This window comes from Triticum urartu, chromosome 3A (assembly GCF_056163025.1).
Source record: "Triticum urartu cultivar PI428250 chromosome 3A, HENAU_Tu73, whole genome shotgun sequence".
Classification (NCBI taxonomy): domain Eukaryota; kingdom Viridiplantae; phylum Streptophyta; class Magnoliopsida; order Poales; family Poaceae; genus Triticum; species Triticum urartu.
The window spans coordinates 19852415-19873890 of record NC_141875.1 but is presented as its reverse complement, the minus strand read 5'-3'; the positions used below and the strand labels follow the sequence as shown (position 1 = coordinate 19873890).

The 21476-nt window shown below is 43.2% G+C and overlaps 2 protein-coding genes and 2 pseudogenes across 2 annotated transcripts; 2 read left to right on the top strand and 2 right to left on the bottom strand.

Annotated features, from left to right (window-relative positions):
• Positions 1–11715: 11715 nt before the first annotated feature.
• On the bottom strand, positions 11716–12925 carry LOC147977959 (uncharacterized; annotated as a pseudogene).
• Positions 12926–13242: 317 nt separating this feature from the next.
• LOC147977958 (polyubiquitin 11-like) lies at positions 13243–13927 on the top strand (annotated as a pseudogene).
• Positions 13928–16046: 2119 nt separating this feature from the next.
• LOC147977957 (Bowman-Birk type wound-induced proteinase inhibitor WIP1-like) lies at positions 16047–16331 on the top strand. Its single transcript, XM_087546060.1, has one exon. The coding sequence runs from the start codon at positions 16047–16049 to the stop codon at positions 16329–16331; it is 285 nt and encodes a 94-aa protein (XP_087402186.1).
• Positions 16332–19493: 3162 nt separating this feature from the next.
• On the bottom strand, positions 19494–20518 carry LOC147977956 (uncharacterized). Its single transcript, XM_087514602.1, is given in 2 exon segments — positions 19494–19625; positions 19628–20518. Coding segments are annotated over 2 exon segments (1023 nt in total).
• Positions 20519–21476: the final 958 nt, after the last annotated feature.

Below are 21476 nucleotides of genomic sequence, written 5' to 3'. Positions count from 1 at the left end.
TACGGTGCTTACAAGATCGCTAGGATAGATGCGTACTAGGGAAGGAGAAGGAGTTTGTTGAGATTACAACAGAATTCTATCTCTAATTCTAACAGTGTCTAGCGACGTGTGTGTGCATGTCGCCAATCAGTACGTACTCCATATCTAATACTTTCTTGGCTCTCAAGTTGTCTTATGGGAAGAAAAAAATCTCCAATAAATGTCGTGGCATTTGGACTTCATTTGATATGGATATTCTGCAAAGTAAAAAAACAAAAAGCAGCAACTGGCACTGAGCAATATGTCAATAGTTTAGTCCCAAAAAATGATATAAAGTTGCTATTAAACGAATATAGAACATCCAAGAATGATAATATAACAACATGGAACAATAAAAAAATTATAGATACGTTGGAGACGTATCACCCGTCGCTACCTTGTTCCCTCCGTTGACCCCAGCTTCCCTTATGCCAGAATCAAGGTGGAACGCCACGGCCGCCGCCATAGCCGATTCGCCGGATTTCTTCGAAACTTCTTCATTTTCTGTTGGCCGCCGCATCTCACCATGGTTGCACACTGCTGCAGGTCATTCGCATGCGTCACCGCCTGCAGGTTTGGTCTAAACGACACCGGCCGGCCGGTGCACCACCATCGCACTGCAAGTGTTCGACAAATTGCATAGGTGAGTTTTTATGTTCGCTTCTTTTTTAACCGAGCCATTTAGATTGAATTTAGCCGTTTGAATTGAATTTAGGTTGAGGGAGTTGTTCTTCGAGGACTCATCATCATCCGAAGAGGAAGAAAATGATGATGACTTTTACACCGTTTTAGGCATGATTTTCAATGATGATGTTCGACGGCCTAGGAGAGTATCATAGTTTGCCCACATACAGATTCAACCATGATAGAGCGGAGGGCCATGCCAAGATCATGGGAGACTACTTTGATCCAAATCCAACCTATCCAGAGAAGTACTTTTGTCGACGCTGCTTTTATATGCATGCTACCTCTTGAGCTTGCGTTGGATTTCCCCGAAGAGGAAGGGATGATGCAGCAGAGTAGCGTAAGTATTTCCCTCAGTTTTTGAGAACCAAGGTATCAATTCAGTAGGAGGCCTTGCTCAAGTCCCTCGTACCTGCACAAAACGATAGCTACTCGCAACCAACGCGATTAGGGGTTGTCAACTCCCTTCACGGTCACTTACGAGAGTGAGCTCTGATAGATATAATATTTTTGGTATTTTTGGTATAGAGATGCAAAGTGAAAAGTAAAAGGCAAAGTAAAAAAGCAAAGCAAGATTAAAGTGATAGAGATTGATATGATGAGAATAGACCCGGGGGCCATAGGTTTCACTAGTGGCTTCTCTCAAGAGCATAATTATTCTACGGTGGGTGAACAAATTACTGTTGAGCAATTGGCAGAATTGAGCATAGTTATGAGAATATCTAGGCATGATCATGTATATAGGCACCACGTCCGTGACAAGTAGACTGAAACGATTCTGCATCTACTACTATTACTCCACTCATCGACCGCTATCCAGCATGCATCTAGAGTATTAAGTTAAAAACAGAGTAACGCTTTAAGCAAGATGACATGATGTAGAGAGTTAAATTCATGCAATATGAAATAAACCCCATCTTGTTAATTATCCTCAATGGCAACGATGCAATACGTGCCTTGCTGCCCCTTCTATCACTGGGAAAGGACACCGCAAGATCGAACCCAAAGCTAAGCACTTCTCCCATGGCAAGAACTACCCATCTAGTTGGCCAAACCAAACGGATAATTCGAAGAGACTTGCAAAGATAACCAAACATACATAAAATAATTCAGAGAAGATTCAAATATTATTCGTAGATAGACTTGATCATAAACCCACAATTCATCGGTCTCAACAAACACACCGCAAAAAAGAAGAAGATTACATCGAATAGATCTCCACGAGAGAGGGGAGAACTTTGTATTGAGATCCAAAAAGAGAGAAGAAGCCATCTAGCTACTAACTATGGACCCGAAGGTCTGAGGTAAACTCTCACACTTCATCGGAGAGGCTATGATGATGTAGAAGCCCTCTGTGATGACAGCCCTCTCCGGCGAAGCTCCGGAACAGGCCCCAAGATGGGATCTCGTGGATACAGAAAGTTGCGGCGGTGGAATTAGGTTTTTTGCTCCGTCTCTGTTCGTTTGGGGGTACGTAGGTATATATAGGAGGAAGAAGTACGTCGGTGGAGCTTCTGTGGGCCCACGAGGGTGGGGGGTGCGCCTGGCGGTATAGGGCGCGCCCCCTACCTCATTCCCACCTCGAAGCTTCCTTGGTGTAGGGTCTAAGTCTCCTGGGTCATATTCGGGAAGAAAATCACGTTCCAGAAAGGTTTATTCTGTTTGGACTCCGTTTGATATTCCGTTTCTTTGAAACACTGAAATAGGCAAAAACAGCAATTCTGGGCTGGGCCCTCGGTTAATAGGTTAGTCCCAAAAATAATATAGAAGTGGAAAATAAAGCCCAATATAGTCCAAAATAGTAGATAATATAGCATGAAGCAATCAAAAATTATAGATACGTTGGAGACGTATCAGGCATCCCCAAGCTTAATTCCTGCTCGTCCTCGAGTAGGTAAATGATAAAAAGAGAACTTTTGATGCGGAGTGCTACTTGGCATAATTTCAATGCAAATCTTATTAATTGTGATATGAATATTCAGATTCAAAAGATTCAAGACAAAAGTTTATATTGACATAAAAATAATAATACTTCAAGCATACTAACAAAGCAATTATGTCTTCTCAAAATAACATGGCTAAAGAAAGTTATCCCTACAAAATCATATAGTCTGGTGATACGTCTCCAACGTATCTATAATTTTTGATTGCTCCATGCTATATTATCTACTGTTTTGGGCAATACTGGGCTTTATTATACACTTTTATATTATTTTTGGGACTAACCTATTAACTGGAGGCCCAGCCCAGATTTGCTGTTTTATGCCTATTTCAGTGTTTTGAAGAAAAGGACTATCAGACGGAGTCGAAACGGAACGAAATCAACTGGAGAAGTTATTTTTGGAAGGAAACACACCTGATGGACTTGGACCCCACGTCAGAAGATACGGGAGCTGCCCACGAGGGTGGGGGGGCGCGCCCACCCCCCTAGGGCGCGCCCCTACCTCGTGGGGCCCCCGTGGCTCCTCCGACGTACTTCCTGCACCCATATATATCATCGTACCCTAAACTTCCAGAACACACAATAGATCAGGAGTTCCACCGCCACAAGCCTCCGTAGCCACCAAAAGCCAATCTAGACCCGTTTCGGCACCCTGCCGGAGGGGGCAATCCTTCTCCGGTGGCCATCTTCATCATCCCGGTGCTCTCCATGACGAGGAGGGAGTAGTTCTCCCTCGGGGCTGAGGGTATGTACCAGTAGCTATGTGTTTGATCTCTCTCTCTCTCTCGTGTTCTTGAGATGATACGATCTTGATGTATCGCGAGCTTTGCTATTATATTTGGATCCTATGATGTTTCTTCCCCCCTCTTCTCTCTTGTAATGAATCGAGTTTCCCCTTTGAAGTAATCTTATCGGATTTAGTCTTTAAAGATTTGAGAACACTTGATGTATGTCTTGCCGTGGATATCTGTGGTGACAATGGGATATCACGTGATTCACTTGATGTATGTTTTGGTGACCAACTTGCGGGTTCCTCCCATGGACCTATGCATAGGGGTTGGCACACGTTTTCGTCGTGATTCTCCGGTAGAACTTTGGGGCACTCTTTGAGGTCCTTTGTGTTGGTTGAATAGATGAATCTGAGATTGTGTGATGCATATCGTATAATCATGCCCACGGATACTTGAGGTTACATTGGAGTATCTAGGTGACATTAGGGTTTTGGTTGATTTCTATCTTAAGGTGTTATTCTAGTACGAACTCTAGGGCTGTTTGTGACACTTATAGGAATAGCCCAACGGATTGATTGGAAAGAATAACTTTGAGGTGGTTTCGTACCCTACCATAATCTCTTCGTTCGTTCTCCGCTATTAGTGACTTTGGAGTGACTCTTGTTGCATGTTGAGGGATAGTTATGTGATCCAATTATGTTAGTATTGTTGAGGGAACTTACACTAGTGAAACTATGAACCCTAGGCCTTATTTCCACATATTGCAATACTGTTTACGCTCACTTTTATCATTAGTTACCTTGCTGATTTTATTATTTCAGATTACAAATACCTTTATCTACTATCCATATACCACTTGTTTCACCTTCTCTTCGCCGAACTAGTGCACCTATACAATTTACCATTGTATTGGGTGTGTTGGGGACACAAGAGACTCTTTGTTATTTGGTTGCAGGGTTGCTTGAGAGAGACCATCTTCATCCTACGCCTCCTACAGATTGATAAACCTTAGGTCATCCACTTGAGGGAAATTTGCTACTGTCCTACAAACCTCTGCACTTGGAGGCCCAACAACGTCTACAAGAAGAAGGTTATGTAGTAGATATCATCTGGCTATGCTCTATCTTCACCACACAAAATATTTAAATCATGCACAACCCCGATGACAAGCTAAGCAATTGTTTCATACTTTTGACATTCTCAAAACTTTTTCAATCTTCACGCAATACATGAGCATGAGCCGTGGATATAGCACTATAGGGTGAATAGAGTGGTGGTTGTGAGAAGACAAAAAGGAGAAGATAGTCTCACATCAACTAGGCATATCAACGGGCTATGGAGATGCCCATTAATAGATATCAATGTGAGTGAGTACAGATTGCCATGCAACGGATGCACTAGAGCTATAAGTATATGAAAGATTAAAAAGAAACTAAGTGGGTGTGCATCCAACTTGCTTGCTCATGAAGACCTAGGGCAATTTGAGGAAGCCCATCATTGGAATATACAAGCCAAGTTCTATAATGAAAGATTCCCACTAGTATATGAAAGTGACATAACGAGAGACTCTCTATTATGAAGATCATGGTGCTACTTTGAAGCACAAGTGTGGTAAAAGGATAGTAACATTGTCCCTTCTCTCTTTTTCTCTCATTTCTTTTATTTGGGCCTTTTCTCTTTTTATGGCCTCTTCTCTTTCTCTATTTTTTGGGCTTCTTTGGCCTCTTTTATTTATTTTTCGTCCGGAGTCTCATCACGACTTGTGGGGGAATCATAGTCTCCATCATCCTTTCCTCACTGGGACAATGCTCTAATAATGATGATCATCACATTTTTATTTTTCTTACAACTCAACAATTACAACTCGATACTTAGAACAAAATATGACTCTATATGAATGCCTCCGGCGGTGTACCGGGATATGCAATATGACAATGCTGGAGTGTGTCATAATAAACGGAACGGTGGAAAGTTGCATGGCAATATATCTCAGAATGGCTATGGAAACACCATAATAGGTAGGTATAGTGGCTGTTTTGAGGAAGGTATATGGTGGGTGTATGATACCGGCGAAAGGTGCACGGTGTTAGAGAGGCTAGCAAAGGTGGAAGGGTGAGAGTGCGTATAACCCATGGACTCAACATTAGTCATAAAGAATTCATATACTTATTGCAAAAATCTACAGGTTATCAAAGCAAAGTATTACGCGCATGCTCCTTGGGGGATAGATTGGTAGGAAAAGACCATCGCTCGTCCCCGACCGCCACTCATAAGGAAGACAATCAATAAATAAATCATGCTCCGACTTCATCACATAACGGTTCACCATACGTGCATGCTACGGGAATCACAAACTTTAACACAAGTATTCTTTAAATTCACAACTACTCAACTAGCATGACTCTAATATTATCACCTCCATATCTCAAAACAATAATCATGCTTCAAACTTTTCTTAGTATTCAATGCACTCAAAAGAAAGTTTCACAAATCTTGAATACCAAGCATATTATTATTAAGCAAATTACCATGCTATTAAGACTTTCAAAATAATTTAAGTGAAGCATGAGAGATCAATAGTTTCTTTAAAACAAATCCACCACCATGCTCTAAAAGATCTAAGTGAAGCACATAGAGCAAAATTATAGCGCTCAAAAGATATAAGTGAAGCACATAGAGCAAAACTACTTAGCTCAAAAAGATATAAGTGAAGCACATAGAGCAAAACTACATAGCTCAAAAAGATATAAGTGAAGCACATAGAGCAAAACTACTTAGCTCAAAAAGATATAAGTGAAGAACATAGAGTATTCTATCAAATTCTAGTTCATGTATGGCTCTCTCAAAAGGTGTGTACAGCAAGGATGATTGTGGCACACTAACACACAAAGGCACAAATAATACAAGAAGCTCCAAGCAAAACACATATCATGTTGGTGAATAAAAATATAGCTCCAAGTAAATTACCGATGGAAGTGGACGAAAGAGGGGATGCCTTCCGGGGAATCCCCAAGCTTTGACTTTTTGGTGTCCTTGGATTATCTTGGGGGTGCCATGGGCATCCCCAAGCTTAGGCTCTTGCCACTCCTTGTTCCATAATCTATCAAAAGAATTCACCCAAAACTTGAAAACTTCACAACACAAAACTCAACAGAAATCTCGTGAGCTCCGTTAGAGAAAGAAAACAAAAGACCACTTCAAGGTACTGTAATGAACTCATTCTTTATTTATATTGGTGTTAAACCTACTGTATTCCAACTTCTCTATGTATTATAAACTATTTTACTAACCATAGATTCATCAAAATAAGCAAACAACACACAAAAAACAGAATCTGTCAAAAACAGAACAGTCTGTAGTAATCTGTAGCTAGCGCAAGATCTGGAACCCCAAAAATTCTAAACTAAATTGCTGGACGTGAGGAATTTATCTAGTAATCATCTGAAAAAATAATTAACTAAATAACAATCTCCAAATAAAAATGACAGCAGTTCTCGTGAGCGCTAAAGTTTCTGTTTTTTACAGCAAGTTCAACAAGACTTTCCCCAAGTCTTCCCAACGGTTCTACTTGGCACAAACACTAATTAAACACAAAAAACACAACCAAAACACAGGCTAAATAAATTATTTATTACTAAACAGTAGCAAAAAGCAAGGAATAAAAATAAAATTGGGTTGCCTCCCAACAAGCGCTATCGTTTAACGCCCCTAGCTAGGCATAAAAGCGAGGATAGATCTAGGTATTGCCATCTTTGGTAGGAAATCCATAAGTGGCTCTCATGATAGTTTCATATGGAAATTTTATTTTCTTTCTTGGAAAGTGTTCCATGCCCTTTTTTAATGGAAATTGAAATCTAATATTTCCTTCCTTCATATCAACAATTGCACCAACCGTTCTAAGGAAAGGTCTACCAAGAATAATAGGGCAAGAAGGATTGCAATCTATATCAAGAACAATGAAATCTACGGGCACATAATTCCTATTTGCAACAATCAGAACATCGTTAATCCTTCCCATAGGTTTCTTAATAGTAGAATCCGCAAGATGCAAGTTTAGAGAGCAATCATCAAAATCGCGGAAATCTAGCAAATCACACAAAGTTTTGGGGATAGTGGAGACACTAGCACCCAAATCACACAAAGCATAAAACTCATGATCTTTAATTTTAATTTTAATAGTTGGTTCCCACTCATCATAGATTTTTCTAGGGATAGAAACTTTTAACTCAAGCTTTTCTTCATAAGATTGCATCAAGGCATCAACAATATGTTCGGTAAAGGCTTTCTTTTGACTATAAGCATGTGGAGAATTTAGCACGGATTGCAACAAGGAAATACAATCAATTAAAGAGCAACTTTCATAATTAAATTCCTTGAAATCCAATAGAGTGGGTTTAGCAACATCTAGATTTTTATTTCTTTCAATCCCACTTTCATCAATTTCATCATAAAGATCTAAATACTCCGAATTTAGAACGCCTTCTAGGTAAAGGAAGATCATATTCAGTTTCATCAAGATTCATATTGCAAAACAAAGATTTAATAGTAGACACATCAATGACTTTTAGATCTTCATCTTGATTTTCATACGAATTGGAAGAACACGCTTTAATAAAGGCATCTTTGGAAGCACGCATCCTAGCGGTTCTTTCCTTGCACTCATCAATGGAAATTCTCATGGCTTTGAGAGACTCATTGATATCATGCATAGGAGGAATAGATCTAAGCTATAAAGAATCAACCTCAAGAGAAATCCTATCAACGTTCCTAGCCAAATCATCAACTTTAAGCAATTTCTCTTCAAGCAAAGCATTAAAATTCTTTTGTGAATTCATAAACTCTTTAACACTATTCTCAAATTCAGAGGGCATCTTATTATAATTTCCATAAGAGTTGTTGTTGGAGTTCCCATAATTATTAGAAGGATTGCTAGGATATGGCCTAGGATTAAAATTCCCTCTATAAGCGTTGTTACCAAAATTATTCCTACCAACAAAATTCACATCCATAGATTCATTGTTATTCTCAATCAAAGTAGACAAAGGCATATCATTAGGATCAGAATAAACACTCTTAGTAGCAAATAATTTCATAAGTTCATCCATCTTTCCACTCAAAACATTGATTTCTTCTATCGCATGCACTTTTTTATTAGAATATCTTTCAGTGTGCCATTGAGAATAATTAACCATAATATTATCTAGGAGTTTAGTAGCATCTCCTAAAGTGATTTCCATAAAAGTGCCTCTCGCGGCCGAATCTAAAAGATTTCTAGAAGCAAAATTCAATTCGGCATAAAAATTTTGTATAATCATCCACAAATTCAAACCATGAGTAGGGCAATTACGTATCATTAATTTCATTCTCTCCCAAGCTTGTGCAACATGTTCATGATCAAGTTGCTTAAAGTTCATAATATCGTTTCTAAGAGAGATGATCTTAGCGGGAGGGAAATACATAGAGATAAAATCATCTTTGCACTTGTTCCAAGAATCAATACTATTTTTCGGCAAAGACGAAAACCAAGCTTTAGCACGATCTCTAAGCAAAAAAGGAAATAGCTTCAATTTAACGACATCATTATCGACATCTTTTTTCTTTTGCATATCACATAAATCAACGAAGCTATTCAGATGAGTAGCGGCATCTTCACTAGGAAGGCCGGCGAATTGATCTTTCATAACAAGATTCAACAAAACAATATTGATTTCACAAGATTCAGTATTGGCAAGAGGAGCAATCGGAGTGCTAAGGAAATCATTATTATTGGCATTGGTGAAGTCACACAATTTGGTAGTATCTTGAGCCATCGCGACAAACAAGCAATCCAACACACGAGCAAACAAAAAGGCAAGCAAGAAAAAGGCAAACGGAAAAAGGGGAAGGAGAAGGAGAAGGAGATTGAGAAAGAGAGGGCGAATAAAATGGCAAGGGTGAAGTGGGGGAGAGGAAAACAAGAGGCAAATGACAAATAATGTGATGCGAGAGATAGGGATTGTGATGGGTACTTGGTATGTTGACTTTTTGCGTAGACTCCCCAGCAACGGCGCCAGAAATGGCTCGTTGTCGGGAGTCAAATCTTGACTTGCGCGAACCTCCCGGGCAATGGCGCCAGAAATTCTTCTTGCTACCTTTGAGCTTGCGTTGGATTTCCCCGAAGAGGAAGGGATGATGCAGCAGAGTAGCGTAAGTATTTCCCTCAGTTTTTGAGAACCAAGGTATCAATCCAGTAGGAGGCCACGCTCAAGTTCCTCGTACCTGCACAAAACAATAGCTACTCGCAACCAACGCGATTAGGGGTTGTCAATCCCTTCACGGCCACTTATGAGAGTGAGATTTGATAGATATAATATTTTTGGTATAGATATGCAAAGTGAAAAGTAAAAGGCAAAGTAAAAAAGCAAAGCAAGATTAAAGTGATAGAGATTGATATGATGAGAATAGACCCGGGGGCCATAGGTTTCACTAGTGGCTTCTCTCAGCATAAGTATTCTACGGTGGGTGAACAAATTACTGTTGAGCAATTGGCAGAATTGAGCATAGTTATGAGAATATCTAGACATGATCATGTATATAGGCACCACGTCCATGACAAGTAGACTGAAACGATTCTGCATCTACTACTATTACTCCACTCATCGACCGCTATCCAGCATGCATCTAGAGTATTAAGTTAAAAACAGAGTAACGCTTTAAGCAAGATGACATGATGTAGAGAGTTAAATTCATGCAATATGAAATAAACCCCATCTTGTTATCCTCGATGGCAACGATGCAATACGTGCCTTGCTGCCCCTTCTGTCACTGGGAAAGGACACCGCAAGATCGAACCCAAAACTAAGCACTTCTCCCATGGCAAGAACTACCCATCTAGTTGGCCAAACCAAACGGATAATTCGAAGAGACTTGCAAAGATAACCAAACATACATACAAGAATTCAGAGAAGATTCAAATATTATTCGTAGATAGACTTGATCATAAACCCACAATTCATCGGTCTCAACAGACACACCGCAAAAAAGAAGAAGATTACATCGAATAGATCTCCACGAGAGAGGGGGAGAACTTTGTATTGAGATCCAAAAAGAGAGAAGACGCCATCTAGCTACTAACTATGGACCCGAAGGTCTGAGGTAAACTACTCACACTTCATCGGAGAGGCTATGATGATGTAGAAGCCCTCCGTGATGACGACCCTCTTCGGTGGAGCTCCGGAACAGGCCCCAAGATGGGATCTCGTGGATACAGAAAGTTGCAGCGGTGGAATTAGGTTTTTTGCTCTGTCTCTGTTCGTTTGGGGGTACGTAGGTATATATAGGAGGAAGAAGTACGTCGGTGGAGCTTCGGTGGGCCCACGAGGGTGGGGGCGCGCCTGGGGGTATAGGGTGCGCCCCCCTACCTCGTGCCCACCTCGAAACTTCCTTGGCATAGGGTCCAAGTCTCCTGGGTCATATTCGGGAAGAAAATCACGTACAGAAAGGTTTATTCCGTTTGGACTCCGTTTGATATTCCGTTTCTTTGAACACTGAAATAGACAAAAAACAGCAATTCTGGGCTGGGCCTCCGGTTAATAGGTTAGTCCCAAAAATAATATAAAAGTGGAAAATAAAGCGCAATATAGTCCAAAATAGTAAATAATATAGCATGGAACAATCAAAAATTATAGATACGTTGGAGACGTATCAATGCACACAAGTCTTTTTCTGACCATTGCAAAAGCCGTTGAGAGACATGATGACAGGTTCAAGCTCCGGAGAAATGCATGTGGAGAGATAAGTACAACCCGTCTGATGAAGTGCATTGATGTTGTTAGAGTCTTGGTATATGGGTGTTCGGCCTATGGAATTGATGACTATGTCTGCATTGCTGAAGACACAATCTTGCAGGTTGTTTGAAGGTTCACTAAAGCAGTGATCGTTGCCTTTGGTCCAAAGTACTTGAGAGAACCAACCGAGAAAGACACCCAGAGGCTAATGATTGTAAATTGCAACTGATGTTCAGCCGCAAAGAATTTGCACTGCCCAACATTATTTATTCCTATGTTGGAACTAACTTGTCTATCTAATGCCAACAAGGCCTAGCCAAAAAGAGACACCAGTTTTGGATATTCTTGTTAATGTTAATTTCTAAATTCAACTCTTGTGATACAGAAAGATTACACATCAATAACAAGCACATGTAACCCAATCATAAACTCGTTGTTTCATCGCAATGAAACTCAATAAGAAGCGCATCCTATAAAATTGCTAATATGTAGGCAAGCTATAAATCATCAAGATTGCTAATACAAGTATTTAGAACTGACTTCTCCATTTTTTCCTGCAAGGTCTCCTTTCTCATCACCTTTTCCGCTGCTTGAGGTAGTCGGACAATGCACACTGAACATAAGTTGGTTCAAGACCGGGCATCTTTTCAATAGAGCACTGCTTGACCGCTTCTAGTATTCCCTCTCTGATGTTAATGGCAAGCATCCATGCAATAGCAGGACGAATGTCCAATCTAGCCATGATGTAGACAACATCATCGTCACACAAGCTCAGAGTGGGCCCACCGTGAACCACCTTGTCCCAGCTCAAGCTCTTGCCACCCGATACGTTAGGGTAACTTGAACGTGTGGCAGGCATGTTATCGGCCTTGACAGTGAACCTTTTGTTCCACTTCTTTGAGCAGACCCCCCTGCTCCATGTGGTGACCGTCCAGCCTTGGCCAATGACCCCCTTCTCATTGTGGGTGTCACTACGCCGACAAGATTTCAGCTCGACGAACCTGATCACGCCATTGCTTATTGTGACATCGCGGAACGGCCGTGGGTAGATATTGTCGACTCCCATGCCGAACCGCGACACCTGATTGCGGGGAATTCTAACAGGCCATTGGATCAAACGCATGACTGGACGGTGGTCAAGCACGTTGCATAGAAGAATGCCATGCCAATGATTGACCCAGCCAAGTGTTTCCCGTCCGGCGAAGATCACACGCGTGCTTTGGTGCCGCATTATTACCTCATGATTGGCGATGCCAACCACCTCGCTGCGCCATGACCCCTCAGAGATATTGGAGCGATACACATGGAGGATGTACTCCTTGCGGGCAGTGTGGTAGGCATGTCGCGGGATGGCAGGGAAAACCACAGCGTAGTCTTTGTTGTTGAGATCGGCGCCCCCGAAGGGCACGACACCGGCCAGCGTGAAATAGAGCGGATAGCGGTAGGGGCTGGGGAGAAGGCGGAGAGATGGAGCCCCTGGACCTGCCCTGTAGACGAAGAAATCCTAATGGGACGACGAGAAGGACGAAGGCCTCCGCCAAACTCACAACCATGGGTTCTCCGGCATAGCGGCTCTCCGCCAAGCCGGGGAAGTGGACGAAGCAGTGAGATACGCTGGGTGGGTCGGCGAGCTCAAAGGTCACCTTGATGTCGTTCCTTTGGCTGGTGACGGCGTGGGCGGTAATCGCGTTGTCGCGGTCGCCGATGTGGCACTTCGAGTCGGTGAGTAGCCAGGGTCGACGGGCCGAGCGCCACGATGCGGCGGCGGCAGGGAGGTCTGACATGGCGGCGTGCGGTAGGTAACGCGGGCGAGCGGCAGCGGCGATTGGAATTAGGGATTTGTACTGGCGAAGATCCGTTTGGTTCGTGATGATAATTGATCGTCCGTCGAAGCACCTATACAAAGCAGGGGTATGTACGTACACGAAGCGTGCTTTAGTTGTAATCGGAACAGCTTATCAGAGAGTCCAGCTCGGAATCAGACCTACCTACGTACTCCTATTGCAATCAATATAAGCAGCGAGCACCCTCGTCTGTAAACACCAGAAAACCTTTGTACGTGTGTTCCTGATTCAGGCCGAGAGTAGGTTTTTAAAACAGGATGCAGATTTTCGTGGAGACTCGATCTCGCCGGCAAGACGGTCCCCGTCAAGGTCAACCCATCAGACACCATCTACATTGTCAAGGCCAAGATCCAGGATCAGCAGCGCCTCACCTTCAATGGGGAGCAGCTGGACGACGGCCGCAAGCTGGCCGACTACGGCGTCCGTGACGGATCCACCCTTGGCCTCCGCCTCCATCCGCTCCATGAGAAGATGAAGATCCATGTGGTCGAGACGCTAACGGGCAGGGCCATGAACCTTGCGGTGACGAACTCAGATACAGTAAACAATGTCAAGGCCAAGATTCACGAGTGGCATGGCTTTCCCAAGGACCAGCAGTGCCTCATCTTCGCCAACAGACAGCTCGACGATGAAGGCAGCACCCTGGCGGACCTCAACATCTGCAACAACACCACCCTCCTCCTCGTCCTCCACAGCCGGTGCCTGAGAGGGAGGATGACCATCTACGTGAAGACGTTAAGAGACAAATTCTATAATCTTGAGGTGGAAAGCGCAGATACGATATATAATGTCAAGGAGAAGATCTGGGCTAAGGAAGGCATTCCACCGGACCTGCAGCGCCTCATATTTGACCGCAAGTTAATGGAGGATGACCGTACCTTGGCAACGTACAATATTCAGATGTATGAAGTTCTCTATTTAGGGCTCAACCTACGTGGTTGAATATGCATGGCATGGTTATTGCACCATTAGATGTACTGTCGCGCTCTTCAGGAAACTGGAGTATTGCTCGTTAATGTGTTGGGCGAGTACTCTTGCTGAAGCACTATTTGGAAGTTCTTAATGTATAGTATTTTGAATTGTTGGCGTTAATGATTTTCAGTATCATTTTGCGTGATAGCTACAATGAACTGGCCAACAACTTGACATTGTTGATAACAAATAATATATGGTTGTGTGTTGCGACGTGTGTGTGCATGACGCCAATTAGTACGTATCTCGTTGTGGTTAGCTTACTCTTATTTTTGCGGGCGATTAGCTTACTTTCATGCCGCGAGCCAATCTATGATGCACGGACATACAACTGCTTGATCCGATAATATATAATAGCGCGACAAATCACATGGCAATGCATGAAAGAGAAGAAAGACGTTTCCATTAAGAAGAACAGAATTAAATACACAAGATCTTGAATAACAAGAACAAGTTTTTGTCATTCCAAGGGGGACAATCACACCGCCACACTACACATCATAAAGGTCTACTCCTCAAGATAGCCTGCATGTTGCCACTTAGCCGTAATCCACAGCCGCCGCCGCATAGACCATTCTCTGAACTAGTGAAGCTTTATTGTCACAAACACGAGCATTTCTCTATAACTCACACCCAAAGCTTCAGAAGACCAACAATCAGAATGGTGACCACATCTTTTCTTTTCATTAGGTTGTTACCTCTATCCATGGAGCACCACCATTCCCTCACCGTAGAACCTGCAGTTTGCGTTAGTCTTGTATAAGCCCGAACAGCACAGCAGAAGCAACCAGAACTGGCTCGCGAAGGGGCATTGCACCAAAAGATGATCGTCTCCGGCTGCTGGTCATACAGGACACAAACGGTTCATAGACTTGCCTACCAAGCATTCAAACAAGAAAACAATAATATATAATAGTTCCATCTCAGCAGGAATTGCAGAAAAGATATGTCACCCCGAGATCTCAACATATGCCTATATATAGAGCTGCTCTCCATCGCGCTTTCGCCAACGGAACACAAAGGCATCTGCATAGCAGATCAAGCATACTTAAATCGTTTGAAGCATGGCTAGGCGAGACGCCTTTAGTCTTGCAATATCTCACGCTTTACAATATTATATAACGTAAGGAGACTTATTCGCTATAGTATTACAGTCAGTTCCTCCAAACATTCAGTTCAGGAGGGCTTTACTGGGGGAATGTTGGAACTCTTCGTTACATCTGGTGCGTATGTTGAGGACGTTCAACTCTCGGACCAGCTAGATGCCGTCCACTGGAAATTACCTAAGAACGGTAGTTTATGGTGAAATCTATGTATTTAGACTTAATTAACTCTGGGCCAATAACGAGATCCCTTCACATTTGGAAGGTTAAAGTTCCGCTAAGAATCAAAATTTTCATGTGGTTTGTTCATAAGAAAGTGATTTTAACCAAGGATAACTTGGTAAAAAGAAGATGGGTGGGTAGTTCATGATGTTGTTTTTATGACCAAAATAAGACAATAAAACACCTCTTTCTCGATTGTCCTCTCGTCAAACTACTCTGGCGCATGATACATATAGCCTTTAACGTTAGTTCTCCGATTAGTATGGACAAGTTATTTGGGACGTCGCTAACCGGAGTGGAGTCACATATTGCGGGACATATTTGGATAGGGATATGCACATTATTTTGGGCTATATGGAATTGCAGAAATGATATTATCTTTAACAGGAAAAAAATTATCAACTTTTTGCAGGTTATACAGAGAGCCACTGTTTGGATCCGTACGTGGTCGTTACTCACGCGTGCGGATTCGAGGGAGTTTTTGGATATTGGGTGCAACCGGTGGGAGATGGTAGCACGGGTTATCTACAATCAGTATGGATGGCGATCCAATAATACGGTAGGTGTTTAGTTATCTTGGCCTATTTTTCACTGGTTATGGTAGTTCTCTTTATACTAGTTTGTTTCATACTCCTTCTGTGAACTTTTTTGAACTTGAGACTTTGTTTTGAAACTTCAGATCAATAAAATGGCTGCATGCATCATTTCGATGCAGAGGCTGGGGAAAATCCTCATTTTCGAAAAAAAATTCGTTTGAAGCAGCTATGAAAAGCAGCACGCTGATGGCGATCATGGTTCTCCAGGCCGCTCTGGTCATGGGGATCTTCCCAGGGATGTGCAACAGTGATGTACACGCAACATCCCTAGGCGAGAGCCAAGTGATCGACATCAACCCGGGTAGGCTGGGGAGCTGCGCCAACTGCAACTTCTCCTTCTCAGGTCTCTACACCTGCAAGAGTTGCGCTGTCGTGAAGAAGTACCCTGTCATGGAGTTCAGGTGCACTGACACCTTCCTCGGCGTGTGTGAACCCCCGCGCAAGAAGAACTGATGGAGCTAGCTCCACTCTGATTTGTCATTTCTGCTCGTGAATACAAAAATGTTTTGTAGGACATGATGAATAAACTAGCTGACAGTGCCACTTGTACTGCATTGTCTACTGCTCATTTGTAATTATACACCTGTTTTTTTTTGTTAGAAGTTCCAAAGTTTGCAGGAGCATCTTTGTAAGGTCATGTGAGATTGGATAAAACTGTAAAACAAAAGGTGAGAAAACTGCTATACAAGCCTTGGACAGATAGACGATGCTTTTAGGCCGGCCGATAGCGGTGACATGCCCGACATACTGGCAAGAAACAACACGAGCTCAGCCAAACTTTTAGGTTGAATAACACTGGAACGGTGCGCACGGTTCATCTTTTCTTTTTTTAGAAAAGGAGGATGACTCCCGGCTTCTGCATCTGAACGATGCATACGACCACTTTATTAATTATTCTCACAAGGCCTTACAAAGTCATACAACAGTAAGACTAAATCCACCGTCTAAGCAACAATTGTCGTTACACCTATCCAATTGATGAAGGGGCGCTGATAGTCTGAGCCTAATACCAAACAGACATCGCAGCCAGACCTAACATCTAAGACCTGAGGACAAAACCAGGACGCCTGCCGGGTATGTGCACCCACCAGTCCGGCGTGCTCCTCAACCAGGACGCCTGTCGGGTATGAGGCCGCCGCAGCCACTTGCCACCAATCCATCTTCAGAGCTGTACTGCTGCATCTACCTTGCACGGTCTAGCTACCGTCGACGCCACCACGACGCCAGACATCTTCCTCCTTCACCAGTCCGGCGTGCTCCTCAACCAGGACGCGCGGTTCATCTTAGTTTTATCAACTTTTGAAGGGTAACATCCAAATGTCTAGAAATATTTCATGGTCATGTTCAGGACAAAGCATGTTCAACACTAAAGTAAGCTTACAACTTTTCAAGCCTAGGCAAGGATAGTTTGCCGAATCAATCAACATTTCAGATAATTATGTACCACTACCAAGTTCATTGAACTTCTGAACCATTGCATACACACAGGCTTCAAGCCAAACCGCCTGAAGGTAGCAAAGTTAACAACCTGTTTGTTTGCCCAGCAATGAAAGATTGTGTCCATGTTCCACTGGCAGGTTAATAGCTCTGGAAAACATGCTTTGATATGTTTTTCAAAGATGAGGGAAAGCCTTGCAGCATAAATTGGAAACCAAATTAATGCCTGTAATCATTTGACCCAAGTAGTAGGCTTGCACATTCACTCAAACCAAATGAGTTTAAGCACATCTTTTTCTTTAATATTTATACGCTTGCTAAGCTACCACCCAACAAGACCATGCAAGTTTATTGTGCAATAGTCCCTCCGTTTCTAAATATAAGATCTTTTAGAGATTTCAATAAAGACTACATGCGAATATATATAGACATATTTTAGAGTATAGATTCACCCATTTTGCTCCGTATGCAGTCCGCATTGAAATCTCTAAAAAGCCTTATATTTAGGAATATGGAGGGAGTAGTTTTCATCCAGCAGCATAATAGGTATCTGATTTATCAGCAACAATTCATTTAGTTTACTTACCTTTGGCCTATGAGCATATTGACTCGAGTCGAGAGGGAACAGACGCGAGGTAGGAGACAGTAGGATTTTGTGGTGCATTCAACCTGCGCCATGTTTGCTTTGTTCCTTTTATTCACGAATAACAAACTGGCTGCCCATGATACGTTGATCCCACGCCATCCCACGGACTGATTGTGGCCAGGAACAAACAAAACAGAAGAAGGTAAAACCCCGGACCTATTCTGCTGCTCCACGAACACAGCATGCCTCTGGCCATTATTCAGAATATTCAGATTAATCAGATTAAGGAAAACAACCTGACAGGTTCAGGCACAACAAAGGTTAACAACAACAATACACAGATGGGTGTCCTCTCCAATGTGCAAGCAGTTACTTAGTACAGAAGTAGGAATGGACACACCCATGTTAGGCAGGGACCGGTCAAATTTCCGTCTTCCATGACAATCAAAGCCCAAAGATTGGGTATGACAATCTCGACATACACTATTCCCTTCACTGAAAGAAAGTCCACACCTTCGTTAATAAGATACTGATTTTTTGGTGTACAAGGACATCGACAATATCCACACTACAGTATAGTTCATACCAATCTCTTCATCAATCACAGCCAATTATTTCAATACAAATAGTCAACCTCACTAAGAGCACTAATCTTTCACTGATGGCGTGTCCATCATATTTTGCATGCAAAAGCTGAAAAATATGCAAGTGACCTTCTTGGAAAGGGTATATGTAGTTTCATAAGATTACAAAGGGAAGAACGGAAGCAGTTGCATTTTATCTGACAGGTTTAAGATGGACTGGTCCGAACACTAAATCAAATTATATTGGTTGGTTTATTATTGTGTCAGCTATCTTTTGTTTTAGTAGCTGCACGGCTGTAGGATAATTGCTCGAGGTATCATAATGTAGCTCTGAACCGACACTAATTTTCTTGGTCGAGGCATAATAATCTAGAGGGCAGAACAAGCATTTATACATTGTAACTGAAAGTCAGCCCTAAAGAATTTGCATTGCCAACATTGTTGCTATGTTGCAACGAACTTGTCTAATGACAATAAGGCCTAGTGGAGAAGAGACAGGAGTTTCGATATCCATGTTCATGTTAATTTCTGGTAACTCAGCTCCAGTCATAAAGAAAGACCACACATCAACCAGAAGCACATGCACCCTATACTTGTTGAGGAATAAACACGTTGTTTCACCACAATAAAACTCAATAAAACACATGCAATAGAGTTGATAATCTGTAGGCAAGTTATAAATCATCAAGATTGCTAATACAAATACTTACTACTGATTTCTCTGTAGTTTTCCTGCTAGCTCCCCGTCTTCATCAGCTTCTCCACTACTTGAGGTAGTCGGACAAGGCACACTGAACATAAGTTGGTTCAAGACCCATCATCTTTTCAGCAGAACACTGCTCGACCGCTTCTAGTGTTCCCTCTCTGATATTAATGGCAAGCATCCATGCAATCCGGTGACGGATGTCTAGTCTAGCCATGATGTAGACAATATCGTCGTCACACAAGCTCAGAGTGGGCCCACCGTGAACCACATTGTCCCAACTCAACCTCTTGTCACCCGATACCTTAGGGTAACTTAAACCTGTGAGAGGCACGTTGTCGGCCTTGAGAGTGAAGCTCTTGTGCCACTTCTTTAAGCAAATCCCCCTGTTTCATGTGGTGACCGTCCAACCTTGGCCAATGACCCCTTTCTCATTGTGGGTATGGCTACATCGACAAGATTTCAATTCGACGAACCTGATCACGCCATTACTTATAACGACATCGCGGAACGGCCGTGCGTAGATATTGTCAACTCCCATTCCGAACCGCGACATGAGATCGCAAGAGATCGGAACGGGCCATTGGATGAAACGCATGACCGGATAGTGGTCGAGCACGTTGCATAGAAGAATGCCATGCCAATGATTGACCCAGCCGAGTGTTTCCCTACCGGCGAAGATCACGCGGGTGCCTTCGTCCCGCATTATTACCTCGTGATTGTGGTGCTTGGTGTCAATGGCGATGCTGGCCACCTCGGTGTGCCATGGCCACCCAGAGATATCGGAGCGATACACGTTGAGGATGTACTTGTACCTCTTGCTGGTAGAGTCGGTGTAGTACGGGACATTGGTGTATTGTGGGAAGACCACGGCGTAGCCTTTGTTGTAAGGATCGCCGCAGCCGAGGGGCACAACACCGGCCAGCGTGACATAGTCGGGATAACGGTTGTGGCCGGGGGCGCGGACAAGCCGGAGAGTAGGAGCCCCTGGACCTGCCCTGTAGACGAAGAAATCGTTGTACTCCTTGCGCGTGGAGCTGTCGGTGAATGGAATGACGAGAAGGACAAACACATCCGCCGAGCTTAGAACCATGGGATCTCCGGCGCAGTGGCTCTCCACCAGGCCGGGGCAGTGGACGAAGCAGTGAGAGACGCCGGGCGGGTCGGCGAGCTCGAAAGTCACCTTGATGTCGCTCTTTTGGCTTGTAACAGCGCGGGCGGTGGTCACATTGTCGCGGTCGCCGATGTGGCACTTTGAGTCGGTGAGTAGCCAAGGTCGATGGGTCGAGCGCCAGGATGCGGCGGCGGCGGCAGCAGGGAGGCCTGACATGGCGGCGTGCAGAACGTAAGGCGGGCGGGCGGCAGCGGCGATTGGAATTTGCGGTTGTATAAGCGACGATGCGTTTGGTTCCTGACAATTGACTTATGGTATCGTCCTCGACCCTAGTATAATCGGAATAGGGCGGTGAGACTCCGGTCTGTTTCCTTGTCGTGTTTTAGTTGTAATACAATGGGAACTGGTTACTATTATTTTAGTGAGAGTCATGTTCGGAGTCAGGCTGACCAATGTTCTCGTGTGTGCGTGATTCAGGACTGCATGTAGCCACGTACTAATCCGTTTGTTGATTGTTGGGCTGTGAACCAAGGCCCTTCCCAGTGCTCCACGGTATACAGGTGTTAAGGGTGCCACATAGACAGAAAAATGATGTGGCAAAGCAATTAAAGAAAAGAGAAAGCATTATGATGACCTCAATAAAAACCAATGCTAAGCACGTGAATCTAGGCAAAAAGACTACCAACCAATACATGAAGGAGTTTTATTACTAAACAATTAAATAGAGGAGGCTTAGCTACAAAATCTAAGCACCGATGCATTGGAGACATTAGTTGCTAAGCATTTTAATGCACTTAGCACCCCACTTTAGCACCAATGCATTGAGAGAGGTCTAAGAGAAATGAAGGCCCAGTACCTTTTTTGCCCGGGTTTAGCCCTTTATTTAATCTGTCTATCGCTGCTGCTAGGAACCAGCGAGCCCGGGCAAGTGCCCAGGGTCACTGGGCGGTGGCTCCGCCACTGATTCAGGTGGACCCCGCGTGCAAGTTCTCGTAGTCTTCCTCAAGACACCACATACGTGAAGAAGATTTTTGTAAGGACTCTCCTCGGCAAGACCATCTCCCTCAAGGTCGATTCATCAGACACCACATATATTGTCAACGCATAGCTAGATCTAAGATCAGCAGCTCCTCACCTTTTATTTTTTATGAAAAAACTTTCAATCTATTTATCT